The 25,459-nt window shown below is 41.4% G+C and overlaps 1 protein-coding gene and 1 pseudogene across 5 annotated transcripts in view; one reads left to right on the forward strand and one right to left on the reverse strand.

Annotated features, from left to right (window-relative positions):
* The window catches only part of MED14 (mediator complex subunit 14), an 86,872-nt gene extending 84,886 nt beyond the window's left edge, over positions 1 to 1,986 (reverse strand). For 3 of the 5 annotated variants that reach the window (XM_055266818.2, XM_055266817.2, XM_063634514.1), the window contains exon 1: positions 1,309 to 1,986. In XM_055266818.2, the coding sequence (XP_055122793.1) occupies positions 1,309 to 1,523 (215 nt within the window). In that variant the 5' untranslated portion in view covers positions 1,524 to 1,986. The remainder of the gene's footprint in view (positions 1 to 1,308) is intronic. The other 2 variants (XM_055266819.1, XM_063634515.1) reach the window with 1 other exon arrangement.
* LOC129475285 (divergent paired-related homeobox-like) lies at positions 1,691 to 25,459 on the forward strand (annotated as a pseudogene).

Consider the following 25,459-nt stretch of genomic DNA (forward strand, 5'->3'; position numbering starts at 1 on the left):
ATGGGAACCATCATATAAAGGGTGTGGGACTATAACTACATACTTATTCTATGGCAATAAAACAGATGTTCCTCTCTTCATAAACCAAGTCCTAAAATAGTAAAAAGACAACCACAATTCAAGGAATTTCTACAAATCCCCTATGGAAAAGCAAATTACACCACCGATAGCAGCAGTTTTCAACATTTTTTTTCCATAGCTCTATATAGGACAGGTGACCACATACATGAAACTTTTTCATGGATATTCTTGGATTTTTATGAAATCCAACAATAAATAGTGCAGAGAGGTATATCATTACAATAGTCCCTAATCCTGACGGCTATTTAAATTTCTCATTAGCCATGGGTAGGCTTAACTCTACTTTTTTCTGTCCCATTCAAAAAAGTACAGTACATCAAAACTGAGAATGACGTTTTACAGGAGTAAGTGGAGCCTATTCTTTCAGTCATCTGCAAACAAGTATCTGTTATCAGTCTCTAAAAACAAATTACTGTGACGCTTTACAGCCTAATATCTGCATACTAATGCATCTCAATTGATAACACTGATCTGAAGTCTTGCAATAGATAAAAAATAAAATTCTGATTAACTTTTTCTGAACCTGGGTTATAAGATGTACAACAGAGTCCCAAAATGTTACGGTGCCTTTTCTTCACACACTGAAATTCATTAGTATATTCTGATCCTATTCTGAAGGGATTAACAACTCAATCATGGCCCAAGGTATTTCATGGGTAACTAGGTGATTTATAAACCCCCTTCATACTCCAAGAAATAACAGACTACTTACAAAGAAATTTTACTCACACTAACTTCATTAAGACCTCAAACACTCAAAAGTTCCAGAAAAAAAGTACTTTGAATTCAAATTTGTATTTTATACACAACGTATGTAGCTCCCGCATTAACTTAGAAGCAATAACAGCTTACATTTAAAACGTATCGTCAAGAGGCTGTAATACAAATTTCCCGTCTATGGAGTTTTTTCTAAAAGCTCGAATATTATGTATTCCAGCCAAGAAATCAAGAGAGTTCCGTTGGGAACTCGGACAAAAATTTCATACAATTTTCAGTGGAAGTGTAACAACACGCAAAATTAACAAGTCTCGGTTGCATCGTTGCCAGGAAGACCCCAGATACAAAGCTTCTTCTCCACCTCCGCTGAACCCCAGGAGTTCAAAAATTCTAGACTAAGCAGTCCAGCGGAGAACACAGCAGCCTCTCGGGGAGAGGGAGGTGCAAACGTCTCAGCCGGTTGGGCGGGAAGGGGGGCTGGGGAACAGGCAGGGGTTTCGGGGCACTTACAGGTCCGTCAACACCATAAGCTCCGAGTAGGCCCGGTGCAGCAGAAATTCAATGAGGGTGCTCAGCCGGTAGCCCGGGCTAGCCGCAGCTGCAGCGGCCGCCGCCACGGCGGCTCCCGGGGGAGGAGGGGCTGGGGCTGACGGGGGTCCGCCGCTGCCCCCGCCGCCGCCTCCGGGCGGGACCAGCTGGTGGTTCTCCAGCTGCACTGGGGCCATGGCGGCGCAGGACCGGGCTTGGCGCAACGGCACACGATGCGGTCCTCGAGCCTCCCGGGCGCTCGGTCACCGCGCCGAAACGGGAGCGGGCAGAGTCGCCACCGCCTACCGCCGGGCCGCCTCAGAACAGGAAGCCGTGCGCCGACCGCGGAAGCCCGCCCCCATGTAGCGAGAAGTCCGCCGACCCCAGGGACGGGAGTGAGGGGCGGGGGGAGGCGGGGATGGGGGAAGCAGGGCGGCCCCGCAGAGGGGAAGCTGCGCCTCCGCAAACGCTCAGAAGCAGCTTCGCCAGACAGCCGCAACGTACATGTTGACTGCCCGAGGCGGAAGTCGATCGGCAGAGCGGAAGGGGGACCTGCAGAGGACCTTCCGACAGGTCTGTGTCTGTTCTCTCAGCTGTCTAGCGCGGCAGCGCTGGGGGGCGCGTGGGAGTGAGGCGGTACCTGTGAGCGCGCGGGAGAGCGGAAAAGGGAGCCGCGCGCCGCCGGAAACCAGGGTGAGGGCTGAGCCGGAATCGTCAGCGGGAACGTCAGCAGTTGCCCCGCCCTTACCCTCGCCGCTCTCCCTCCCGCCTCCGCCCCCTGGCGTTGTAAAGGCGACAATTTGCCCAGAGAAATCCAGCATCGCTTCCTAAGTGGGGCACAAACACAGGCAGGGGAGGCCTCCTCTAAATGTTCGTGAATTCTGGTTCTGGATCGCGAAGAAACGGTAGCGGTCGCGCGCTTGTGATTCTCAGGCCTTTGCTCCTCCCATACACGTCCACGGCGCGTTACGTGGGAGAACGTTTTCGCCCTTTTTTTTTTTTTTCTCCAAACTGTGGGAAAAGGTGCTAGAAAATATGATTGCGGGTAGGGACAGGGCCGCTGGCAGAATAACTCAACTTTAATAGAGTCGGGTGTATGCTGAGGTCGTCACCATCCCCCAAATCCTGTCAGTCCCACACAAAAACGGCCCTTAAATCCCCTGCCACGGGCTCTCATATAGTTTTTGTCCTTGCTCTTGCAGTCACCGCTCTATTCTGAAGGGCTTTTCAGTTCATCCCTGCCTACCGACACTCCCGTCCCCCCATCAAAGTCCACGTTTAATTTTTTGCACCTGCTTTAAAACAGCGATTCTGAACCTTGGCTGCACTTTAGAATTATCTGAGGAGCTGTTTAAAAAAAAAATACTTAGGTCTATGGGTTCCACCCCTGTAGATTCAGATTTAATTGGTCTGGCGTGAGGTCTGGGCTTGGGGAATTTTTGAACTTTCCCAAGGTGATTCTAACATGCCCTAACGTAGAGATTCACTATTAGAAGCATTCGTTGCTGCGACCCCTTTCAAATATCTTTTTGCAGTTTCATCTCCTCTTAGGTGTAAGAGATGGTCATGATGCTCCCTAAGGTTAGAATACTCTTACTGTCATCACTTGGGTAATTCTTTATCATTGTTGAAAGCGGCTCATCTGCTTCTGAAGGTGTAACCTCACTTGTTCCCTCCCTTGGTGGTCCTAAAGCACATTGAAACAGAATATCATTGTGCTAGTTATTAAAATGCATTGGGATTATTTATACCCCTTACAGATACAGTTGGTGGAAGGCAGCTACCTCATTTTTAAATACTATTTTTATTTTTAATTGATGATAGTATATACTTATGGCATACAATGTGATGTTTTGAAACATATAATCATTATGGAATGAGCAAATCAGGCTATTAACATATCTATCAAATGATATATATACTTCTTTTGGTGAGAACATTTAAAATCCACTTTTAGCAATTTTGGAAGATACAAAAGGTTATTGCTAATTGTAGTCACATTGCTATGCAATAGATCGCCAGAACTTATTCCTCCTGTCTAACTGAAACTTTGTACCCTTTGACTAATATTTCCCCTTTCTTCACCCACTGTCCTACCCAGCCTCTGGTGGTAACCACCATTCTACTCTTTACTTGTTTTTTTTTTTTTTTTTTTTTTTTTTGAGACAGAGTCTCGCTCTGTTGCCCAGGCTGGAATGCGATCTTGGCTCACTGCAACCTCGCCTCCCGGGTTCAAGTGATTCTCCTGCCTCAGCCTCCTGAGTAGCTGGGATTACAGGGGCGTGCCACCACGCCCAGCTAATTTTTTTTTTTTTTAATTTTTAGTAGAGATGGGGTTTCGCCATGTTGGCCAGGCTGGTCTCAAACTCCTGACCTCAGGTGATCCACCCACCTTGGCCTCCCAAAGTGCTGGGATTACAGGTGTGAGCCACCACACCTGGCCTGAATTTCATTCTTTTTAAAGGCTGGATAGTATTCTGTTGTGTATTTATACCACATTTTTTAATTCATTCATTGGTTGATGGACACTTTGATTCCGCATCTTAGCTATTATGAATGATGGTGCAGTGAACATGGGAGTGCAGATATCTCTTCAACATACTGATTTCAGTTCCTTTGGATGTATACCCAGAAGTTAGATTGCTGCATCCTGTAGTAATTCTATTTTTAGTTTCTTAAGGAAACTCCATACTGTTTTCCAAAATGGGTGTACTACGAATTTACATTCACATCAATAGTGTACAAGGGTTCCCTTTTCTCCACACCTTCACCAACACTTATCTTTCATCTTTTTGATTATAGACATTCTAACAAAATTTGTTTGCTCCCTACACAAATAATTGTGTGGTTTTAATTTGCATAGAGAGGCAGGCAAAGGCTACTCTGCTAATGGCTTTAGAGGCCACAGTAAGAAGTTTGGGTTTTATTCTAAATGCAAAGCCATTACAGTGTTCTCATTTTTTTCTAGGTTGGTCAGACCATGCCCATGGTTCCTCCTCTCAACTTCACTATGAATGCCACATCTGTTGAATGAATGCGGTTTCTGCTGTTGCTTTCCATTTTGGATAGAAGTGATTGCAAATTTTATCAAAATAATGAAAAAAATTACTTTTCAATTCCTTTTCAACCCTTTTGAGTCTGAGGGGCAGCTGTACATTAAATGAAACCATATGTATCATAATTTCATTTTTCCATCAAAAGAGCTTTAAAGGAAATTCCCCTTTTTCTCCATGTTTTGCAAGCTTTTTTGTTCCTTTTGTTAAAATCAGATTAATCTCATGAAACATCTGAAGCATTTAAGTCAATTTAAGAGCTGAGAAAATATCATGCTGCTAGTTCTGAAACGATCTGAAGTGTGAATCAGGTGATCACCAAATAGAGGAACAACTTAAAAATGTGAATGAAAGAAGTATGTACCTATACTATAGTGTCAAATATTGTACTGTAAGCTTTAAAATGATAAATTGGAAACTTTACAAAAGTGGTTTGAATATGGGTCATTTCTTTAGTAACTCAGCCAAACATGCTAACATTTTCTTTCCTTCCCCATTAATTTATTCTACTAGCCCTTCCTATGTTTGCCAAGTGGCTGTATTACTGAAACCAGCCCAATTGTCCCATAGAACCGATGTTTACAGTCTTCTAAAATAAACATAGATATTGACCCTTCCAGTTTTAAAGCTTGAAACTTATATTTGTCTTAACTGAGTTCCTTCCTCAGGAAAATAACCCTCATGCCTCCCAGATAGTTTCAAGAAACTGAAACCAGGTCACCATATCTAGACAATGAGAAGCCAGGTCCCTCATGCTTTGTGATTTCCTTACCTCTCCCTAATTCCTGTTTACCCACATGTAGTTACATTCCTTTCCCACTATATAAACCCCCAATTTTAGTCAGTCAGAGAGATGGAATGACTACTTCCCTGGCAATAGTCATTGTCTCAGTGATTGGCTTTCTGTGCAGGGAGCAATGGGACCTAGACCAAACCCCTGGCATTTTGGTAACACTATCTGGTTGGGAGGTGGGATATCACTGCACTCAGGAGCTTTCATTTACTTTACCTCTCTAGTCTCCAATAATTCAAGCACAGTAAGTTTCGTAGTCCTATTACTGAATTTTCACCTTATTTTTCTTTAGAACATTCTTTTTGATAAATAGTACTTTTCCATTTTTAAAGATATCTATTCAACTCACAGAAATTTCAATAAACTCCCCATCTCCTGCCACTTATTCCCTTACTACACTGTAACTTCACTACATAGTACGTGCCATTCCCTCCCACTGAAGATATCTTGCATTATGTTGCAGATACTTGAAATATTGTTTCCTGGCTGGCTTCTCATCCTTCAAGTATCAGTTTAATGATAAAATCCTCAGAGAGGCCTTCCTGACTATATTACATTAGGCATGTACAAGGAACTTCATTGCAGCTTTATTTGTAGAAGCAAGAAAATGTGAACAATCTTAACTATCTCTCAGTAGGAGAATAGATAAGTAAACTATATTTTTGCCCAGGCATGGTGGCTCATACCTGTAATCCCAGCACTTTGGGAGGCTGAGGCCAGCGAATTGCTTGAGGCCAGGAGTTCCAGACCAGCCTGGCCAACATGATGAAAACTCCGTCTCTACTAAAAATACACACACACAAAAAACAAATTAGCTGAGCGTGGTGGTGCAAGCCTGTAATCCCAGCTGCTTGGGAGACTGAGGCACGAGAATTGCTTGAACCCGGGAGGCGCAGGTTGCAGTGAGCCGAGATCCGCCACTGCACTCCAGCCTGAGTGACAGAGGAAGACTCTGTCTCAAAAATAAAAATAAATAAAAAATAAATATGTTTTTACGTAACTGTTCAAATGTATTACAGCTACGTGAACCAACATGAATACATCTTAAAAACAATACTGAATAAAGAAGAGCAATCTTTTTAATACCACTTGTGTCCATTTTAAAAGCACACAAAAGCTGGGCACGGTGGCTCATGCCTGTAATCTCAGCACTTTGAGAGGCCGAAGCGGGCAGATCACCTGAGCCCAGGAGTTCGACACCAGCCTGGTCAACACGACAAGACTCTGTCTCTACAAAAAATGCAAGAAATTAGCTAGGTGTGATGGCATGCACCTGTAGTCCCAGCTACTTGGGAGGCTGAGATGGGAGGATTGCTGGAGCCTGGGAGGCAGAGGTTGCAGTGAACTGAGATCACACCACTGCATGCCAGCCTGGGCAATAGAGCGAGACCTTATCTCAAAAAAAAAAAAAAAAAAGAAAAGCACACAAAATAATACTCTATAATTTAGTATATTGTGTAGTAAAAGTAAAAAATATAAAGGGGGATGATCATATACCACCTTCAGGATAGTAGTTACTTCTAGGGAGGGCTAAAGGATAAGATGATGCTTTATTGGTTACTAGCTATTTTATCTAATGGATTTCTGAAAGAAAAACATAAAGGAAATGTGACAATATTAATATCTATTAAATCAGGGGATAGAGATCTGATTGTTAATATATTCTGTACTTTTCAATATTTTTAAATATTTCATAATTTTAAAACATATAAATTAAAATGTTTCTATTAGTGTAATTTACACTAGCTGCTATTACAAACTCCAAAATCTTGGTGACTTAACAGAGTAAGAGTTTATTTCTCATGCTTACGAATCTCAATAAAGATGTACCTGATGGGGATGGTCCTCTAAGTGGTAACTCAGAGACTCAAGCTTCTTCCATCTTGGGAAGCCATCACTGTATGAGAATTTTTTTTTATGTCCACCCATGTTCCATTAGCCAAAATTAGTCATACAGCCCATTTAAAGGCTAGGGACCTGGAAAATATGGTCTTCTTGTGTGCTTAGGGAAGAAATGAAATAGTATGATGAACAGATAGCATTGTTTTTACCACAATATTAAAGTAGTCTCCTCTTTTTTTCCCCTTAGAGCACAGCCCGTGAAATCAGACTGCTTAGATTCAAATCCTAGCTCTACCACACACTATCTGAATGCTCTCCAGCAAGTTATTTTACTTTGCGTGATCTCAGTTTCTTCATCTGTAATAATACTGCTTACCTCGAAGGATGATTGTGAAGAATGAATGAGTTGACATTTGCAAAGGGCTTAAAACAGTAAGTGATCTTCATCCTTTGATGATCAAACAGTAAGTAATCATCATCATTTAGGATCAGTAAGTCTTGTATTTGCTTATTCACCTAATAACCTATGAACTTTCTTCTCCTGTCCTTATGTGGCTATCTTTCTGATTTCCCCACCTATCATAGTGCCTAGCTACCTGGCTTTAATGAATGAATGGGATGAATATATTTTTGCACCAACCTAATATTTCTTCATTTATATGCTATAGTTCTATTTGTATTACATTTACTTTTGTAGGATTAAGATTGACTTACAGCCTAGGCACAGTGGCTCACGCCTGTAATTCCAGCACTTTGGGAGGCCAAGGCGGGCAGATCAGGAGGTCAGGAGTTCAAGACCAGCCTGGCCAACATGGAGAAACCCCGTCTCTACTAAAAAAAAAATACAAAATTAGCCGGATGTGGTGGTGGGCACCTGTAATCCCAGCTACTTGTGAGGCTGAGGCAGGAGAATTGATTGAACCCAGGAGGCGGAGATTGTAGTGAGCCGAGATTGTGCCACTGCACCCCAGCCTGGGTGACAAGAGCAAGACTCTGTCTAAAAAAAAAAAAAAAAAAACCAACCAACCAAACAAACAAACATTGACTTACATATACTTACATGAAATAAAGTGTCAGGATTTTTTTGCGGGGGGAGAGGGTACAGGGTCTCACTCTATTGCCCAGGCTGGAGTGCCATGGCACAGTCATAGCTCACTGCAACCTCTATCTTCGGGGCTCAAGTGATCTTCCTGCCTCAGCGGAGACTACAGGCACACCTTACTGCACCCAGCTGATTTTTAATTTTTTTTTTTGTAAAAAGGAGGTCTTGCTATATTGCCCCAGCTGATCTCGAACACCTGGCCTCAAACTGGCCTCAAGCAATCCTTCTGCCTTGGCCTGCCAAAGTGTTAGAATTATAGGTGTGAGCCTCCATACCTGGCCTCAGGATTTTTTTTAAAATCCTTCAGAAAAAAATGTTGGGGAGTTAGATGAAATAAGATTAGCAGAATGTTGACAGTTGTTAAAGCTGATGATGAATACATGGGTGTTCATTATAGTCTTCTTTTCTGTGTTTCAGAATATACATAATAAAAAGTTCAAAAAAAAGACTAGAAATGGGGAGCCAACTAAAGGCTCAGATCTTTTCTCTTTCCTAATGAACAGCCTTTAATATATATCTACTCGTTTTCAGATTTAAAAAATTCTAATTTACAGAGTGTCTAACATAAAAAAGAAAACTACATGGAAACTTCAATTATAATTGCCTAGAAAAGAGATAAAAGTGTCAAATATTTTAACAGTTTTGGTTTCAGGCCATGAAAAGAATGTTTCCGAGGAACTCTTAAAAAAAAGTATACAATTTGATAATCTTAAAATTTTCTAGCTATGCTAAAATTCAGTATCTTTTAAATAAATGATTTCTAATGGGTGAACGAAAGAAGAAAAAGAAGGGCATTACTAGAAATAGAAACGAGGAGGAGGGAAGGAGTCCATTTAGAATTATTATATTCTTCATTAAGAGATAAAAATCTTGTCTTGCCTTGTTCTCTTTGTTGGAGAAGAGCCCCCCCTACCTCTGGAAGAGGCAAGGAGTAAACCTGCCATCCATAGCTGCTCAAAATAAACAATGAAATCAGAGTAAGACACCAGGGCAAATAGCAGGGGCATGAGCATGGTAGCTCTGGTTCCAATGCCTCCAAGTCTCACGGAGTGTTCTGATGAGCATGGAGACTATATGCACAGTGAGTTGTGCCATAGCTAATGGAACCCAGGGCTGAGGGCTCCATGCCTTAATTCTTACCAGTCAGATTGAAGCAAAGTTGCCTTGGTGCACATATGAGGAAGGAGCTGAGGTGTCAGGCACAGCCAAATAGTCATGTTATTGTGAGGGTGTCGAGTATGGCTGAACAGTGCTGCTATTGTGAGAGTGTCATGCACAGTGAAATAGTTCAGATCCTGCCATACCTACATGAGTGTTCTTTTTTTATAGCATGAGGATGGGGATGGTAAACCCAGCAGCAGCGTTGTATTGCCAATTGCAGCTCCGCCTGACTCAGGTGCACCATGTGATTGTTTTGCCATGCTGCAGTGCTACATCTAGGGGACAAAGAAAGCATTAAATGTTTCCCCCCTTCCCACACCTCCTGGGGACTAAGGTATTCCTTCCCCAGGTCCCAGGTTTATTGCTCTTTCCATATAGTCCATTTGTTTTAAATCAGTAGCCACTATTTCTCCTTTCACCCAGCCATCCACCACCTCTACCCAGATGGATGAAGGCTCATGGGAACTGGGCACAATGGGTAGAACTTGCAACAGCCCATGATGTCCTCTAACATTGCCCAAGCAGGCCCCCGTAGGGGTACTCTAGTGCCTGTGAATTTCACCAACTATTATCCTCATGGCCAGCACTCTTCCATATCCAACAACTGAAACCAAGTCATAGCAGAAGCAAAAGGTTGCAGTCACCTTCCTCCTGTTGCCTAACCTTAGGCTGAAACCAGTCAGGCTTACCAGGCACTAAGGGCCAGTGGAAAAAAAGAATACGGGTGGCTGAAGATTGTCAGGATGCAATCACAGATACATAGCACCAGTCTCCCATTCCTCCTACCCCTTCCATCTTGGCCTTCCCTAGGCAATGGGAAATTTTAAATATAATTGATCAGAAAACTCTTTCAGTCATGTGCATATTCTAGGAATATCTAGTGTAGGTAAATTGTCACACATGTCTATGAGAAAGAAAAAATTTAAAAACTATTTATTTCACTTAAAATATAGAGACAAGTAAGTTTAAATAATAGCCTTTGTTACTATAGTTACATCCAGTGAGGAGCAAAGGGGGAAGAGCCCCTCATAACCAACAGATCTTGTGAAAACTCACTCACTATCACAAGAACAGCATGGGGGAAACTGTCCCCAGGATCCAATCACCCCCAACTGGGTTCCTCCCTGGACGTGTGGGGATTATGGGGACTACAGTTCAAGATGAGATTTGAGTGGGGACACAGAGCCAAACTGTATTATTCTGTCCCTGGCCCCTCCCAAATGTCATGTCCTTTTCACATTTCAAAACCAATCATGCCTTCCCAACAGTCCCCCAAAGTCTTCACTCATTTCAGCATTAACGCAAAAGTCCAAGTGTCATTTGAGACAAGGCAAATCCCTTCTGCCTATGAACCTGTAAAATAAAAAACAAATTAGTTACTTCCAAGATACAGTGGGGGTACAGGCATTGAGTAAATGTTCCCATTCCAAATGGGAGAAATTGGCTGAAACAAAGGGGCCACAGGCCCCATGCAAATCCGAAACCTGGTGGGGCAGTCATTAAATCTTAAAGCTCCAAAATGATCTCCTTTGACTCCATGTCTCACATCCAGAGCACGCTGATGCAAGGGGTGGGCTCCCACAGCCTTGGGCGGCTCCTGCACGGGCTGGCATTGAGTATCTGAGGCTTTTCCAGGTGCATGGTGCAAGTTGTTGGTGGATCTACCATCCTGGGGGCTGGAGAACAGCGGCCCTCTTCTCATAGCTAGCTCTGTAGACCCTTCAGATTGGGGATAGGACCTATGGTCTTAGTTTAATTTTGGACACACTTGTTTCCTAAAAGTATACTACAAAGTCTGATTATAAAATCTTCTGTTAGTATTTGTCTGGGCTACAGTGTTCATATATGTGATCTTCAGAGTCTTAAATGCTGTTATTCAGTCATCGTCACATAAATTGACTCAAAAGTTCATCTTACAGTGAAAGAAACATGAAAGATTGACTTTAATCCAACTATCCGAATAGCCTTCCTATCAATGGAACTCAGACAGTGGTGCAGATCTGGATTTCACAAAATAATGTCCTATGGTCCGAATTTTATAGCCCTTGGCCAAAAGAAAGGACTAAGAAAGTACAACCTAGCTCAGAGTGAGAAAGTGTTACAGAAATCTGTCCAGCCATTCATTAGACTGGAATAATACACAGATAAAGTCAGCTACACAGTTCAGTATCGGGATGGTTAGGCCTTAGTGTGGCACACTTAGCAAGACTGTGCAAAGATCTTTGAGACCTATGGTGGACTACCTCACCTGTAAACCAATAGAAAGATTTGTACAGAATTCATTTTTACTTCCAAAAATATTAGCCCATTATTTCTAGTGATTTTTGAAGAAGATAGAATTGAGCCAAAAGGGAAGGAAACTTCAAATTCTAAGATAAAAGTAAAGCTTAGAGAGAAAACAATGCTCCTGAAGAAAATATGGATTATAATTTTAGTTTTGACTTGATATTTATGAAACATGCCAAAATTACTTCCTCTGGATGTTATCAAAAGGCATAAATGAAATGTGAAAACATTTAGGTCTGCATTAAAAAAAAATAGGAGGAAAAATAAGAGGAAAGATTAGAGCCCTCCAAACCAGAGATAATAGGCTAAAATTTGAAAGAAAATATAAAATCAGTATATTTTAGACAATTAGAAACCTAAAAGAATTGAAATGCTAAGAAAAAAACAAGACAATATGAAAAAAAGAAAAGACAGACTAGGGAAAAATAACCATAGAAATGTAAAGATTAAAAAATTCGGAATTGCTTCTGAAAAGCAATTTAGTGAATAAGTTAGAAAGCAGATTAGACAGCTAAAAAGAGAAGAAATAAACTGTACAATAGATTTAAGGAAATTTTTCAGAATGCTGTGACATGGAGTTACCCAAAGACTGAAAATATTAAACAAGTTAAAAAGACCTAGAAGATAAAACGTGTAAGGTTCAGAGCAGTGTTTATAGAATGCTATCTTTGATGTAAGAAAAAGGAAAATAATAATATGTATTCATATATTATTATAGTCCCATAACAAATTCAGAGGATACACAAGTAGTACATCTGTTTGAATGTGGTTGTGGTGAGGGAAATAGTAGATTTGGGCAAGGATGGGACTGAGACTTGTATTACTGTATACATTTTGTATTGGTTTAATTCACAAACCATGTCTGAGTCCTCTGAGAAGCAGAAGCCAACATGGGATTGGACATGCAAGGATTGATTGGAGAAATCCTCTGAGGGTAAAAGGGGAGGGAGGGATCCCCAGAAGGTGGGAAGAGCCTTCAGGCCACTCTGCAGGTCTGACACCAGTGAAAGGAGCGTTGCATAGGCAGAGTCTAAGACTGCAGTGAGATTCTAAGAAAGGTTTGGCCGGGTTGATGAGGCATCCTGAAGCCAAAGTAGCCCGTCAGAGGAGTCACATGTCTTACAGGAATGGGTCTACCTTATTATCCCTGCCATGCGGAATCATTGACTGAAAGCAGCCTGTGTGAAGTGTGGTCTCCATGCTAACAGGCGGTAGATTCGTAGCGCAGCAGCTGAGGCCATCTGTCAATTATGCTTCCTGTAGCAAGAGATCTGAGTGGCGTATTTTCATAGCTGCCACACCATGGGACTACATTTTGTATTCAAAGAAGGGCAAAATAAAGACATTTTCAGACAAAGATTAAAGGAGCTTATCATTCACAGACTGTCACCCTGAAAAACTCTAAAGGATTCACTTTAGAAAGAACTGTTTTGAATCCTGAAGGACAGTGTACGATGCAAGAAGCAATGATGAGCAAATAAATTGGTAAACCTGTGGGAAAGAAGTTAGTAAATATGCAGATAAATCTAAATAGACATTGACTATTAAAAAAACTAAGAAAATAGAAAAAAGCAAGAAAAATGGCAATAATGATTAATTTGAGTATATTAAAAAAGATGGAATTAAAATATTAGCAATAACATGAAAAATTGGAAGGAGAAATTGGAGGTAGAGTATTTCAAGGTCCATGCATTAGTCAGGGGGACAGTAAAGGTATAGATTAACTTTATTTTTTTTTTTGCTTTTTTTTTTTTTGGAGTCAAGGTCTCACTGTGTCACCCAGGCTGGAATGCAGTGGCACTATCACGGCTCACTGCAGTCTCAACCTCCTGGGCTCAAACGATCCTCCTGCCTCAGCCTTTCAAGTAGCTGGGACTACAGGCATGCACCAGCACATGCCACTAATTTTTTTGTATTTTTTGCAGCGACTGGGGTCTCACTATGTTGCCCAGGCTGGTCTCTCAAATTCCTGGGCTCAAGCAATCTTCTGGCCCCAGCCTCCCAAAGTGCTGGGATTACAGGTGTGAGCCACCGAGCATGGTCAATATAGATTAACTTTAGATTTCAAACCAAGTATGCCAAATTTAAGAGAAACTACTACAAGAGTACAAATGGGTTATATGACTTCCAAGCCAGAAGAGGAAAAAGAAGAGAAAAAATGAAACATGGTGAATCCAATAGTTGGCATGAAATGAGGAGGAAAAAATAAAGCAAAAGAATGGGAAATAGAAAGCATAAATTAAGAAAAAATAAATACTAATATATCAGTAATCACTATAACTATGCATTATTTTATTTGCACTAGAGATATCCCCCTTGTAAAGAGACCAAATAAATTGCAGGTCAGTTCCTTTAACTCTTTCCTTCTTGCAAATGTGTGTATGTGCATGCATGTGCATGTGTACACACGTGTACATTTACACACGTATTTGTTTCCACATCTGTCTCTCTCTCTCTCTCTCTATATATATATATGTATATATATATATATGTATGTATATATTAAAGCTATGAGTTCATACTGATACCTCATATTTCAATCCAACACCACAGGTTCATTCTAGTCTTCCCCCTTTCCATATTTGTAACTTCCTTTTCTGATAGTGAACAATCTGGCTCAATATATTTATTTGCTCAATCCTAGAATACATAGAAAGTCATTTCAGAATAGATAATCTATACCATTGTGAAAAACTAGCCTTCTGGGTTTGGAGGACAGTGGCAATACTGCCTCATTCTGAATCTCCCTACTCACCCCTCTCTCCACAAATAAACCTCATAAAATAAAGCAGCATATGACTGATATAGTTTAGCTGTGTCCCCATCCAAATCTCATCTTGAATTGTAGCTCCCACATTTCCCACGTGTCATGGGAGGGACCTGGTGGGAGGTAATTGAATCATGGGGGTGGGTCTTTCTTGTGCTGTTCTCATGATAGTGAATAAGTCTCACGAAATCTGATGGTTTTATAAGGGGGAGTTTCCCTGCACAAGTTCTCTCTCATCTGCTGCCATGTAAAATGTGCCTTTCACTTTCCACCATGATTGTGAGGCCTCCCCAGCCACGTGGAACTGTTGAATCCATTAAACCTCTTTTTCTTTATAAATTACCCAATCTCAGGTATGTCTTTATCAGCATCGTGAAAATGGACTAATACAATGACTTATGCCTTCATCAGTATTTGGTAAAAGAGAATATTCTGATGTTCAAATTACTTGTAAGTAAAGAAATAAACCAAATTCTAATAGAGCTCCTGCCATCTGCCTGCTGCTGCAAGCCTGTGGGTGCAGAGTGCAGAGGAGAAGAGGTGTAAAGAAATGCCATGAAAAAATATAATGGGGCATAGAGGACTTGGATAAGGCACGGACAAAATAACCCTTAGAAAGAGAAAGCCAGATAAGATAAATGCCAAAATATAGAATATAGGTCAGGATATGGTAAGTTCATGGTAGTTTGTTATGCAACAACAGAAAACGAATATGGATTTTAGTACCTGAAAGTGTGGTGCTGCTATAAGAAATACTTAAAAATGTGGAAGTGTCTTTGGAACCAAGTTTGAAGAGGATTTTGTGGAGCATAATAACAGCCTAAGTTGCCTTGAACAGAATGTTAGTAGAAATATGGACTGTGGGAAGGCTGCTAGTGAGGCCTCAGAAGGAAGTGAGGCTCGTGTTATTAGAATCTGGAGGAAGTGAGATCCTTGTTATGTATTGGCAGCAAGCTTAGCAAAACTGAAACTTGTGTCCTGCAGGTATTTGGAAGGTAGAATTTGAAAGCAATGAACTCGCACATTTAGCTGAAAAGATTTCCAAGTAAAGTTGGTCTTTTTTTTTTTTTTTTTTTGGAGACAGGATCTTCCTCTGTTGCCCAGGCAGGAGTGCAGTGGTGCAATTGTGGCTCGCTGCAGCCTCAAACTCCTGGGCTCAAATGATCCTCCTGCCTCAGCCTCCCAAGTAACTGGAACTACAGGCACGTACCACAACACCTGGCTAATTTATTTTTATTTTTATAGAGATGGGGTCTCGCCGGATTGGTCAAATAAAGTGTTGAAGGTGCCATCTAGTTTCTTCTTGCTGATTATAGTAAAACCCAAGAAGAGAGAGACAAATTGAGGAAAGGACTGTTAAACACAAAGGAATTGGGTAATTCTCAGCATATCAAGATTGACGAAGACACTAAAATTAAGAGACAAAAGGTTAGACTATTTGATCACAAGAGGTTTGTGCTGTGCCTCACAGATCTCATTCAAATCAGTGGCTTCTAGGAAGCTTAAGGGTGTCCCTGAGCCATCTCAGCAGCAGCCAAAGCTAGAGAAGGAATGATCTCTACCAGATTTGTGGACATGGCTTCTGTTCAATGTAGTGAATTCCTATGACATCCACTCAAAGCAGACAAGGTTCTTGAGAAATTTATATCAGCAGAAATACTGCCAGCTTGGACTGGAAGTGACAGAGTTTGAAGTGAAAGGAAGCTGTCAAACTCCCAGAATTCCTCTGGCAGAAAGGAGGTTGATAAAACTACTCAGCTGTAAACACATTCTACCTTTCATGAAAAAAGGATGGCTCAGAGAGAGGAACTGAAAGCCCAGGGGGCACAGGCGAGAGCCAGAGGGCAGAACTGAAAGGCACGTGGGATTATTTCCAAGTCTTGAAACCCAAGGGAGTTTCCCAGCTTTTAAAAGTGCTTTGGACTGGTGATCCTTTTTACGTTCCATTTTCCTCCCTTTTGAACTGGAATGTCTGTAACTCTTATCCTATGCCTGTTCCATCATCATGTGTTGGCAATAGATAACTTGTTTCTACAGTTTCATAGGCCCACAGATGGAGAGAAATTGTGCCAGGCATCTCACCCACACCTAATCTAAGTGATTTGATGATGAGATATTGGATTTTTGAATTGATGAGATTTAGATGAGAGTTTGGACTTTGAGTTTAAGCTGTAATGGGATTGACACCCTTGGCAAATTTTGGAGAAGATGAATGTATTTTGCATTGAGGAGAGACATGAGTCATTGGGGCCCAGAGGGCAGACTGTGGTAAACAGAATTGTTCTTTTTATTTTTTTATTTTTCTTCTGAGACAGGGTCTTGCTGGGTCGCCTAGATTGGAGTGCAGTGGCGTGATCATAGCTCACTGCAACCTCGAACTCCTGGGTTCAAGTGATCCTCTCTCCTCAGCCTTCTGAGTACTGGGACTACAGGCATGCATCAACATACCTGGCTAATTAAAAAAAAAAAATTATAGAAACAGGGGTCTCCCTATGTTGACCAGGCTGGTCTCGAATTCCTGGCCTCAAGTGATCCTCTTGCCTCAGCCTCTCCTAGTGTTGGGATTACAGGCACGAGCCACCTTGCCTGACCTTGATGTTTGATATACGTTTACATTGTGGAACGATTAAATCAAGCAAATTAACAAATTCACCACCTCAACTACTTAAACATCTCCCCTTTCCATGTCTACCCCTCTCCTCCAGCCTCTGGGAATTGCCATTGTACTCTCTACTTGTATGAATTTGACTTTTTAAAATTTCACATGTAAGTGAGATGGTGTGATATTTGTCTTTCTGTGCCTGGCTTATTTCACTTAACATAATGTCCTCCATGTTCATCCATGTTGTCACGTGTGACAGAATTTTATTCTTTTTAAAGGCTGAATAGTATTCCATTGTGTATATATACCACATTTTTAAAAATCCATTCATCCATTGATGGACACTTACCTTGCTTTCAAATCTTACCCTCTGTGAATAATGCTGCAATGAACATGGGAGTACAGATATCACTTTGACATACTGATTTTAATTCCTTTGGATTCCTTTTTTTTGAGACAGTCTCTCTCTGTCACCCAGGCTGGAGTGAAATGGTGCGATCCCGGCTCACCGCAAGCTCCACCTCCAGGGTTCACACCATTCTCCTGCCTCAGCCTCCCGAGTAGCTGGGACTACAGGTGCTCGCCACCACGCCTGGCTAGTTTTTTTGTATTTTTAATAGAGACAGGGTTTTACCATGTTAGCCAGGATTGGATTCCTTTTAATCCCAGTAGTGGGATTGCTGGATCATATGGTAGTTCAATTTATTGTGGGGCTTTTTGAGGAAATTCCATAATATTTTTCATAATGGCTATATTAATTTGTATTTCCACCAACAGTATACAAGCATTCCCTTTTCTCTACACCCTTGTTAACACTTGTTATCTTTTGTTTTTCTGATAATAAGTCTATTATCATCTATTCTATTCTATTATAGATTTCATGATATTCTATCATATCACCTCACATTCGGGTGTAAGATGATATTTCCATTGTGCTTTTAATTTACATTTCCCTGATGGTTAGGGATGATAAGTACTTTTAATATATCTGTTGAACATTTGTATATCTGTTTTTGAGAAATGTCAAGTCATTGGTCCATGTTTTAACTAGGTTGTTTTTTTTTTTCTTGCTATTGAGTTGTTTGAGTTCCTTATTTTGGATATTAGTTTCTTGTCAGATATATGGTTTGCAAATATTTTCTCCCAATCCTTGAGTTGTCTCTTCATCCTATTAATGGTTTCCTTTGCTGTGCAGAAGCTTTTTAATTTGATGCAATCCCATTTGTTTATTTTTGCTTTTGTTGCCTTTGCTTTTGGGGCTATTGTGGAGCATTTCCCTCATGTCGTGGAGCATTTTCCCCCATGTTTTCTTCCAGTAGTTTTACAGTTTCAAGGTTTATGCTTAAGTCTTTAATCCATTTTGAGTTGATTTTTGTACATGGTATAAGAGTCCAAGTTCATTTTGCATGTGGATGTCCAGTTTTCCCAACACTCTTTATTGAAGAGATTGTCCTTTCTCATTGTGTGTTCTTGGCACCTTTGTCAAAAATCAATTGATTGTAAGTGCTTGGGGTTATTTTTGGACTCTATTCTGTTCTATTGGTCAATGCATCTTTTTTAATGCCAGTACCATGCTGTTTTGATTACTACAGCTTTGTAATAGATTTTGAAGCCAGGTAGTATGATGCCTTCAGCATTTGTTTTTGAGCTTTGGGCTCCAGTTTTTTTGCTCAAGATTGCTTTGGCTATGCAGGGTCTTTTGTGGTTCCATATAAATTTTAGGATTGCTTTTTCTAGTTCTGTGAAAAATAACATTGGAATTTTGATAGAGATTTCATTGAACCCATAGATTGCTTTGGGTAGTATGGACATTTTTTTAACAATATTAATTCTTAGGCCGGGCGCGGTGGCTCACGCTTGTAATCCCAGCACTTTGGGAGGCCGAGGCGGGCGGATCACGAGGTCAGGAGATCGAGACCACGGTGAAACCCCATCTCTACTAAAAATACAAAAAAATTAGCCGGGCGTAGTGGCGGGCGCCTGTAGTCCCAGCTACTCGGAGAGGCTGAGGCAGGAGAATGGCGTGAACCCGGGAGGTGGAGCTTGCAGTGAGCCGAGATCGCGCCACTGCACTCCAGCCTGGGCGACAGAGCGAGACTCCGTCTCAAAAAAAAAAACAAAAAAAAAAACAAAAAAAAAAATATTAATTCTTCCAATACATGAACATGGGATACTTTTTCATGTATTTGTATCTTTTCTATTTCTTTCATCAATGTTTTATAGTCTTTAGCGCACAGACCTTTCACCTCCTTGGTTAAATTTAATCCTAAATATTCAATTTTTTGATGCTATTGTGGATAGCATCAAATTTTCTTAATTTCTTTTTCATGTAGTTTATTTTTAGTGTAAGGAAAGGCTACTGATTTTTGCATGCTGATTTTGTATACTGCAACTTTACTGAATTCATTTATTAGTTCTAACAGTTTTGGCATGAGTTTTTTGGGTTTTCTATATGTAAGATTATGTTGTCTGCAAACAGGGGCAATTTAACTTCTTCCTTTCCAATTTGGCTGTCTTTTATTTCTTTCTCTTGCCTCATTGCTCAAGCTAGGATTTCCAGTACTATGTTGAATAGAAGTGGTGAGAGTGGGCATCCTTGTCTTGTTCCTGATCTTAGAGGAAAAGCTTTCAACTTTTCACTGTTGAGTATGTTAGTTGTGGGCTTTTCATATATGGCCTTTATTGTGTTTAGGTACATTCCTTCTATGCCTAATTTGTTGAGAGTTTTTATCATGAAAGGATGTTGAATTTTCTCAAATGTTTTTTCTTTCTGCATCTATTGAGATGATTGTATAGTTTTTGTCCTTCATTCTGTTATTATGGCTTATCACATTCTTTGATTTGCAAATGTTGAACCATCCTTGAATCCCAGGGATAAATCTCATTTAATCATGGTGAATTATCTTTTTAATATGCTGTTTAATTTGGTTTGCTCATATTTTGTTTAGGATTTTTGCATCTATGTTCCTCAGGGATATTGGCCTGGAATTTTCTTTTTTGGTAGTGCTATTGCCTGGCTTTGGCATCGGTAATGCTGGCCTCATAGAATCAGTGTGGAAGTATTTCCTCTTCTTCATTTTTTTGGGAAAAAGTGTGAGGAGGATTTGTATTAGTTATTTAAATATTTGGTAGAATTTGACTGTGAAGCCATCTGGTCCTGGGCTTTTCTTTGATGGGAGATGTCTTATTACTGAGTCAATCTTATTGCTCATTATTGGTTTTTTCATATTTTCTGTTTCTTCTTGATTCAGTCTTGTTAGGTTGTATGTTTCTAGGAATTTATCCATTTCTTCTAGGTTAACCAAATTTTTGGCATATAGCTGCCCATAGCAGTCTTTTATGGTCCTTTGTATTTCTGTGACATCAGTAATATCTCCTCTCTTATTTCTGATTTTATTTATTTTAGTCTTCTCTCTTTTTTTCTTAGTTGGTCTGGCTAAAGGTTTGTCAATTTTGTTTACATTTTCAAAGAACCAACTTTTAGTTTTGTTGATGTTTTCTATCATCTTTTTAGCCCCTATTTCATTTATTTCTGCTCTGATCTTTATTCTTTCTTTCCTTCTACTGATTTTGGGCTTAGTTTGTTCTTCTTTTTCTAGTTCCTTGAGGCATAAGGTTAGGCTGTTCATTTGAGATTTCTTTCTTTTTTTTTTTTTGATGTAGGCATTTGTTGTTACAACTTCCTTTGGTGACGTCTGTGTAGCCTTGCATTTGAAGGAGCAAACCCTTCTTTCAGTCTTTACAGATATATTTTGGCAAGTTAAACTGTTCTCCTGTTAGATATTGTATTAGTCCATTCTCACATTGCTATAAAGAAATATCTGAGACTGGGTAATTTATAAAGAAAAGAGGTATAGTTGGCTCACGGTTCTGCAGGCTGTACAGGAAGCATAGTGGCTTCTGCTTCTGGGGAGGCCTCAGGAAGCTTCTAATCATGGCAGAACGCAAAGGGAGTATGAGGTGTCTCACATGGTGGGAGCAAGGAGCAATAGAGAGAGGGGAGAGGTGCTGTACACTTTTAACAACCAGATCTCATGAGAACTCTATCAAGACCATGAGGATGGTACAAAGGGGGATGTGCTAGACCATTCATGAGAAATCCACACCCATAATCCAGCCACCTCCCACCAGGCCCCACCTCCAACACTGGGGATTACAATTTGACATGAGATTTGGTGGGGGTACAAATCCAAACCATATCAGGTATCTGGGTTGATGAGATTGCCTCCAGGATCCCAGTTGAGTAGGGTTGAATCTAGATCATGTTGCTGGTGCCGGGTCTGCAGTGGAGACCAAAGTTAGTGGGCATGGGTCCTATATGGTTCACTAGTGGACTGGACTGTTTCCAGGATCTTGGTCCGTGGGGCTGGTGCTAGGATGAGGATCCACTTCAGGATTCACAGATGGCAGGCCTGTTACCAGGTGCACTGATGGGTGTGGCTTCCTCTGTGATTCTGAGAGAGCTGCTGTTGGATCACTGGATGAGTCCCTAGGCTGGCCATAATGCTCTGGTCCATGGCTGAGAGGGGCTAGAACAGAGACACAGGATTGTTTCAGGGTCTGCAGCTGAGACTGAGACCTTCAGTTCTGTCTCCAGGGTCAGGGGTGGGTGTGTCTCCTGGTGGGCTTCTGGGTGAGCAGGCCTGCTATCAGACTGCAATTGAGAAGGGCTGGAGTCTATTTATAGGGCTGTTTCAAGATCCACAATGAGACTGAGATCAAGGAGTCAGCCTTCAGGGACACTGCCAGACATGCCTCCCTCCAGGACCAAGATCCAGGGACTCAGAAGAGCATGTCTCCTGGCGGGATCCCAGCTGGGCAGAACTGTTCGCAGACCACAGCTGGGAGGGGCTGAAACTGAGCTTCAGTGCTATTTCAGAAACTGCTGTGTGACTGATATTGGCAAGCCCAACCTGGTGGCACCATCAGGCAAGACTCCCAACAGTTCCCTATGTGGGAAGGATTGCTCCAGGACTGCAGCTGAGAGGGGCTGGAGCTGAGATTCAGGGCTCCTTTAAGAACCGCTAGGAGACAGAGTTTGGCAAGGCTGTCCCAGTGTGTCTCCCAGCAGTTTCCTGCATAGGTGGAATAGCTCTGGACCGAAGCTGAGACAGAGCCTCTTCAGGGTCTGCTATGGGATGTAGGCTGGCAAGTCTGTCCTGGTGACATAGACAGGCATGTCTCGCAGCAGTTCTCTGTGCTTTTGGGTTTGTTCCCAGACTGGGCTAGAGTCAAGCTTCCGGGCCCCTTCAGGATCTGCTGTGGGAAGGAAGCTGGCAAGCATGTCACAGTGGCTCAGACAGGCTAGTCTCCCAGCAGTTCTCTGCGTGGGTGGGAATACTCCTGGGCTGTGGCAGAGAGGAGCTGGAGCTGAGACAGGGCCCCTTCAGGATCTACTATGGGATGGAGGCCAGCAAGCCTGTCCCAGTGGCACAAATGGGCAAATTTCCCTCTGGGTCCTTGTGCAAGTAGTACTAATCTGGGACCACTATTGAGAAGGGCTGGGGCCGAGTTACAGCATAGCTTTTGGATTTATTACCTAGACCAATGTTGTCAGGCCTGTCTGTTGAGGCACTAGTGTGCCTGATTCCTCCCGGACCCTTGGCAAATGGTTTTGGTAGCAGGCTCAATGCCAAATGGGGTTGCAGCCAAACCCTTAGAAGAACAGGGCAATTTCCAGGTATGAAGCCAGGATAGCAGTCAGCTGGTCTGCCACCTAGGTGTGAGTCTGCACTCTCAAAATGACCCTCCTAGGTCTTGGGCTCCACTGGGTTTCACAACTTCCTACCTGTATCCCAAGGATCCCACAAAGACACTTTTGTCTATGGATGGGTACAGAATTCTTGTTGTGGGAGGATATGAGTGAGGGAACCTCCTATTCTGCCATATTGCTCTCTCCTGTTTCCTGTTATAAGTTTTTTAGCTTAACCTTTTATATTTAGGTCTCTGTTCCATTTTGAGTTAATTTTTGAGTACGGTATGCATGTAGATATCCAATTTTCTCAGCACTATTTGTTGGAAAGACTATCTGTCCTTTCCCCATTGAAATGCCTTGCACGTTTGTCAAAAGTCAATTGACCATAAATGTAAAGGTTTAGTTCTAGATTCTCAATTCTGTACCTTTGATCTGTATGTCTGTCTTTATGCCAGCACCACACCGTATTGATAACTGAGCTTTGTAATAAGTTTTGAAATTGAGAGGTAAAAGTCCTCCAACTTCGTTCTTCATTTTCAAAATTGTTTTGGATATACTGGATCTATTTCATTTAATTTCAGGATCAGTATGAAGTCAGAAACTGTGAAGGGTCTGAGATTTTGCCCTACTTGCAAACTAACAAATTAGTTTGTGACAGTTTCACATATATATGCTGACAGAAGATATCAGACCCCTGTGTTAAGGACAGATAGTTTATAACTCATGGCAAAAGCAGCATCCAGAGTACTATCTCACTAGTGCCTCATTCCCCATGCCCCAGTTCTCCACAGGGCAACACAAATGAAAGCCAGATGTTTACCTGCATAAGCAATGGGTTTCACCATAGGAAAAAAAACCCAAATTAGGAGGCTCTGAAGTTATATAAGGTTTGCTGGCACATCTGCCCATCCTCCCCTTTAGGAAGGAAGAGATAATGACTTTATCTTTTCTCTTGAATATAAACAAATCTTCACTAGAGAGGGGAGTGGAAGGCCTCTAGGTTTATTATCTTGAAATGTAAGCAAATGTCTACTGGGGAGACACAGCTCGAAATCTCTAGCTTCCAAGGCCTTCGCCATTCAAACATGCTCTTTGTTCAGAAGACCTGGACTGTGTGGAGCTGTGAAATATTCATGGAGAATTGTCTCCCAGCAATCAATTTGTCAATTTCCTCAAAAAAAAAATCTGTTGGAATTTTGATAGAGATTGTGTTAATCTACAAATCAATTTGGAGAGAATTGCCATATTACTGAGTTTTCCAATCCATGATCATGGGATGTCTCTCCACATATTTAGGTCTTCTTTAATTTCCCTCATCAGTATTTTTAAATTTTCAGTGTACATGTCTTACACTTATTTTGTTAAATTTATTCTTAAGTGTTTTATTCTTTTTAATACAATCATAAATGGAGTTATTTTTTTAATTTCACTTTTGGAATTTTTATTGCTTATAGTAATACAATTGATTTTTGTATAGTGACTCAGTATCCCATCACTTTGGTGAACTTATTAGTTCTAATAGTTGTGTGTGTGTGTGTGTGTGTGTGTGTATAAATTCCTTAGGATTTTCTACATGATGATCATGTCATTAGCAAATAAAGACAGTTTTACTTTTTTGCAATCTAGATGCTTTTTAATTTTTTTTTTTTTTTTTTTTGAGACGGAGTCTTGCTCTGTCACCCAGGCTAGAGTGCAGTGGCGCGATCTCAGCTCACTGCAAGCTCTGCCTCCCAGGTTCATGCCATTCTCCTGCCTCAGCCTCCCAAGTAGCTGGGACTACAGGCGCCTGCCACCATGCCTGGCTAATTTTTTGTATTTTTGGTAGAGACGGGGTTTCACCGTGTTAGCCAGGATGGTCTCGATCTCCTGAGTGATCCACCCGCCTTGGCCTCCCAAAGTGCTGGGATTACAGGTGTGAGCCACCACGCCCAGCGATGCTTTTTAAGTTTTTGCTTGATTGCACTAGAACCTCCAGTACAATGTTGAATAGAAGTGGCAAGAGTGGGTATTCTTGCCTTCTTCCTAGTCTTGGAGGCAAACATGCAGTCTTTCATGATTAGGTATGATGTGAGGCAGAATTAGGAGAAATCCAGGGGGTTCTGGAGGATCCAGGGATCAGATTGGAGGCAGATAGGGCAGAAACAGTTGGAAGAGGGTGGGAATCAGGTGTGGCTATGGAGTAAGCTATTTAAATCCGGATTCAATCTCTGCTAGTTCTTATCACTGGACCTGAATACAGGAGCACATCTGGATTAGAAGATGTCAGACTCAGAGGATCTTCCCAAAGGCAAGAACCAGATGCATTCACACAGGAAATGAACCATGTTCACTGAGAAGCTACTGGAAGATTTGAACATCTTTTTCAATGAGAACCTATACCCAAACCCCAGCCTTCAGTGGGCTTCAAAAATTGACATACATCCAACAGTACTGGAGGTCTGGTTCGAGAACCACAGAGCAAAACTTAAAAAAGCAAAATGAGAGCATATTCAGCAAAAACAAGAAACTCAACAACCATCAGTACCAGAAGGTGAATTCAAGACCAGTGCTGGCCTGAGAGATACAGACACGCTACTCAGATTCCCCAATGCTGTTCATCCTATCGGCCTGGTGTATATGAATCTTTGGGCACCCTCATTCCAACTCATTCTGTACCCCAACCTTAAGGTCCCTACAAATGACTTCCCTGGCCAAAAAATAGTCCATTTTGGCTGCTGCCAAGATCCTAATATATACTGCCTCTAGCCCATTTTGGAATCCCAAGTTTGTTCTCCAAGCTTCAATTCTAGTTCTTCTGCCTGTTCATCTCTACGAAGTCAAGAGAGATGCTAA

The sequence above is a fragment of the Symphalangus syndactylus genome, chromosome X (assembly GCF_028878055.3).
Source record: "Symphalangus syndactylus isolate Jambi chromosome X, NHGRI_mSymSyn1-v2.1_pri, whole genome shotgun sequence".
In the NCBI taxonomy this organism is placed as follows: domain Eukaryota; kingdom Metazoa; phylum Chordata; class Mammalia; order Primates; family Hylobatidae; genus Symphalangus; species Symphalangus syndactylus.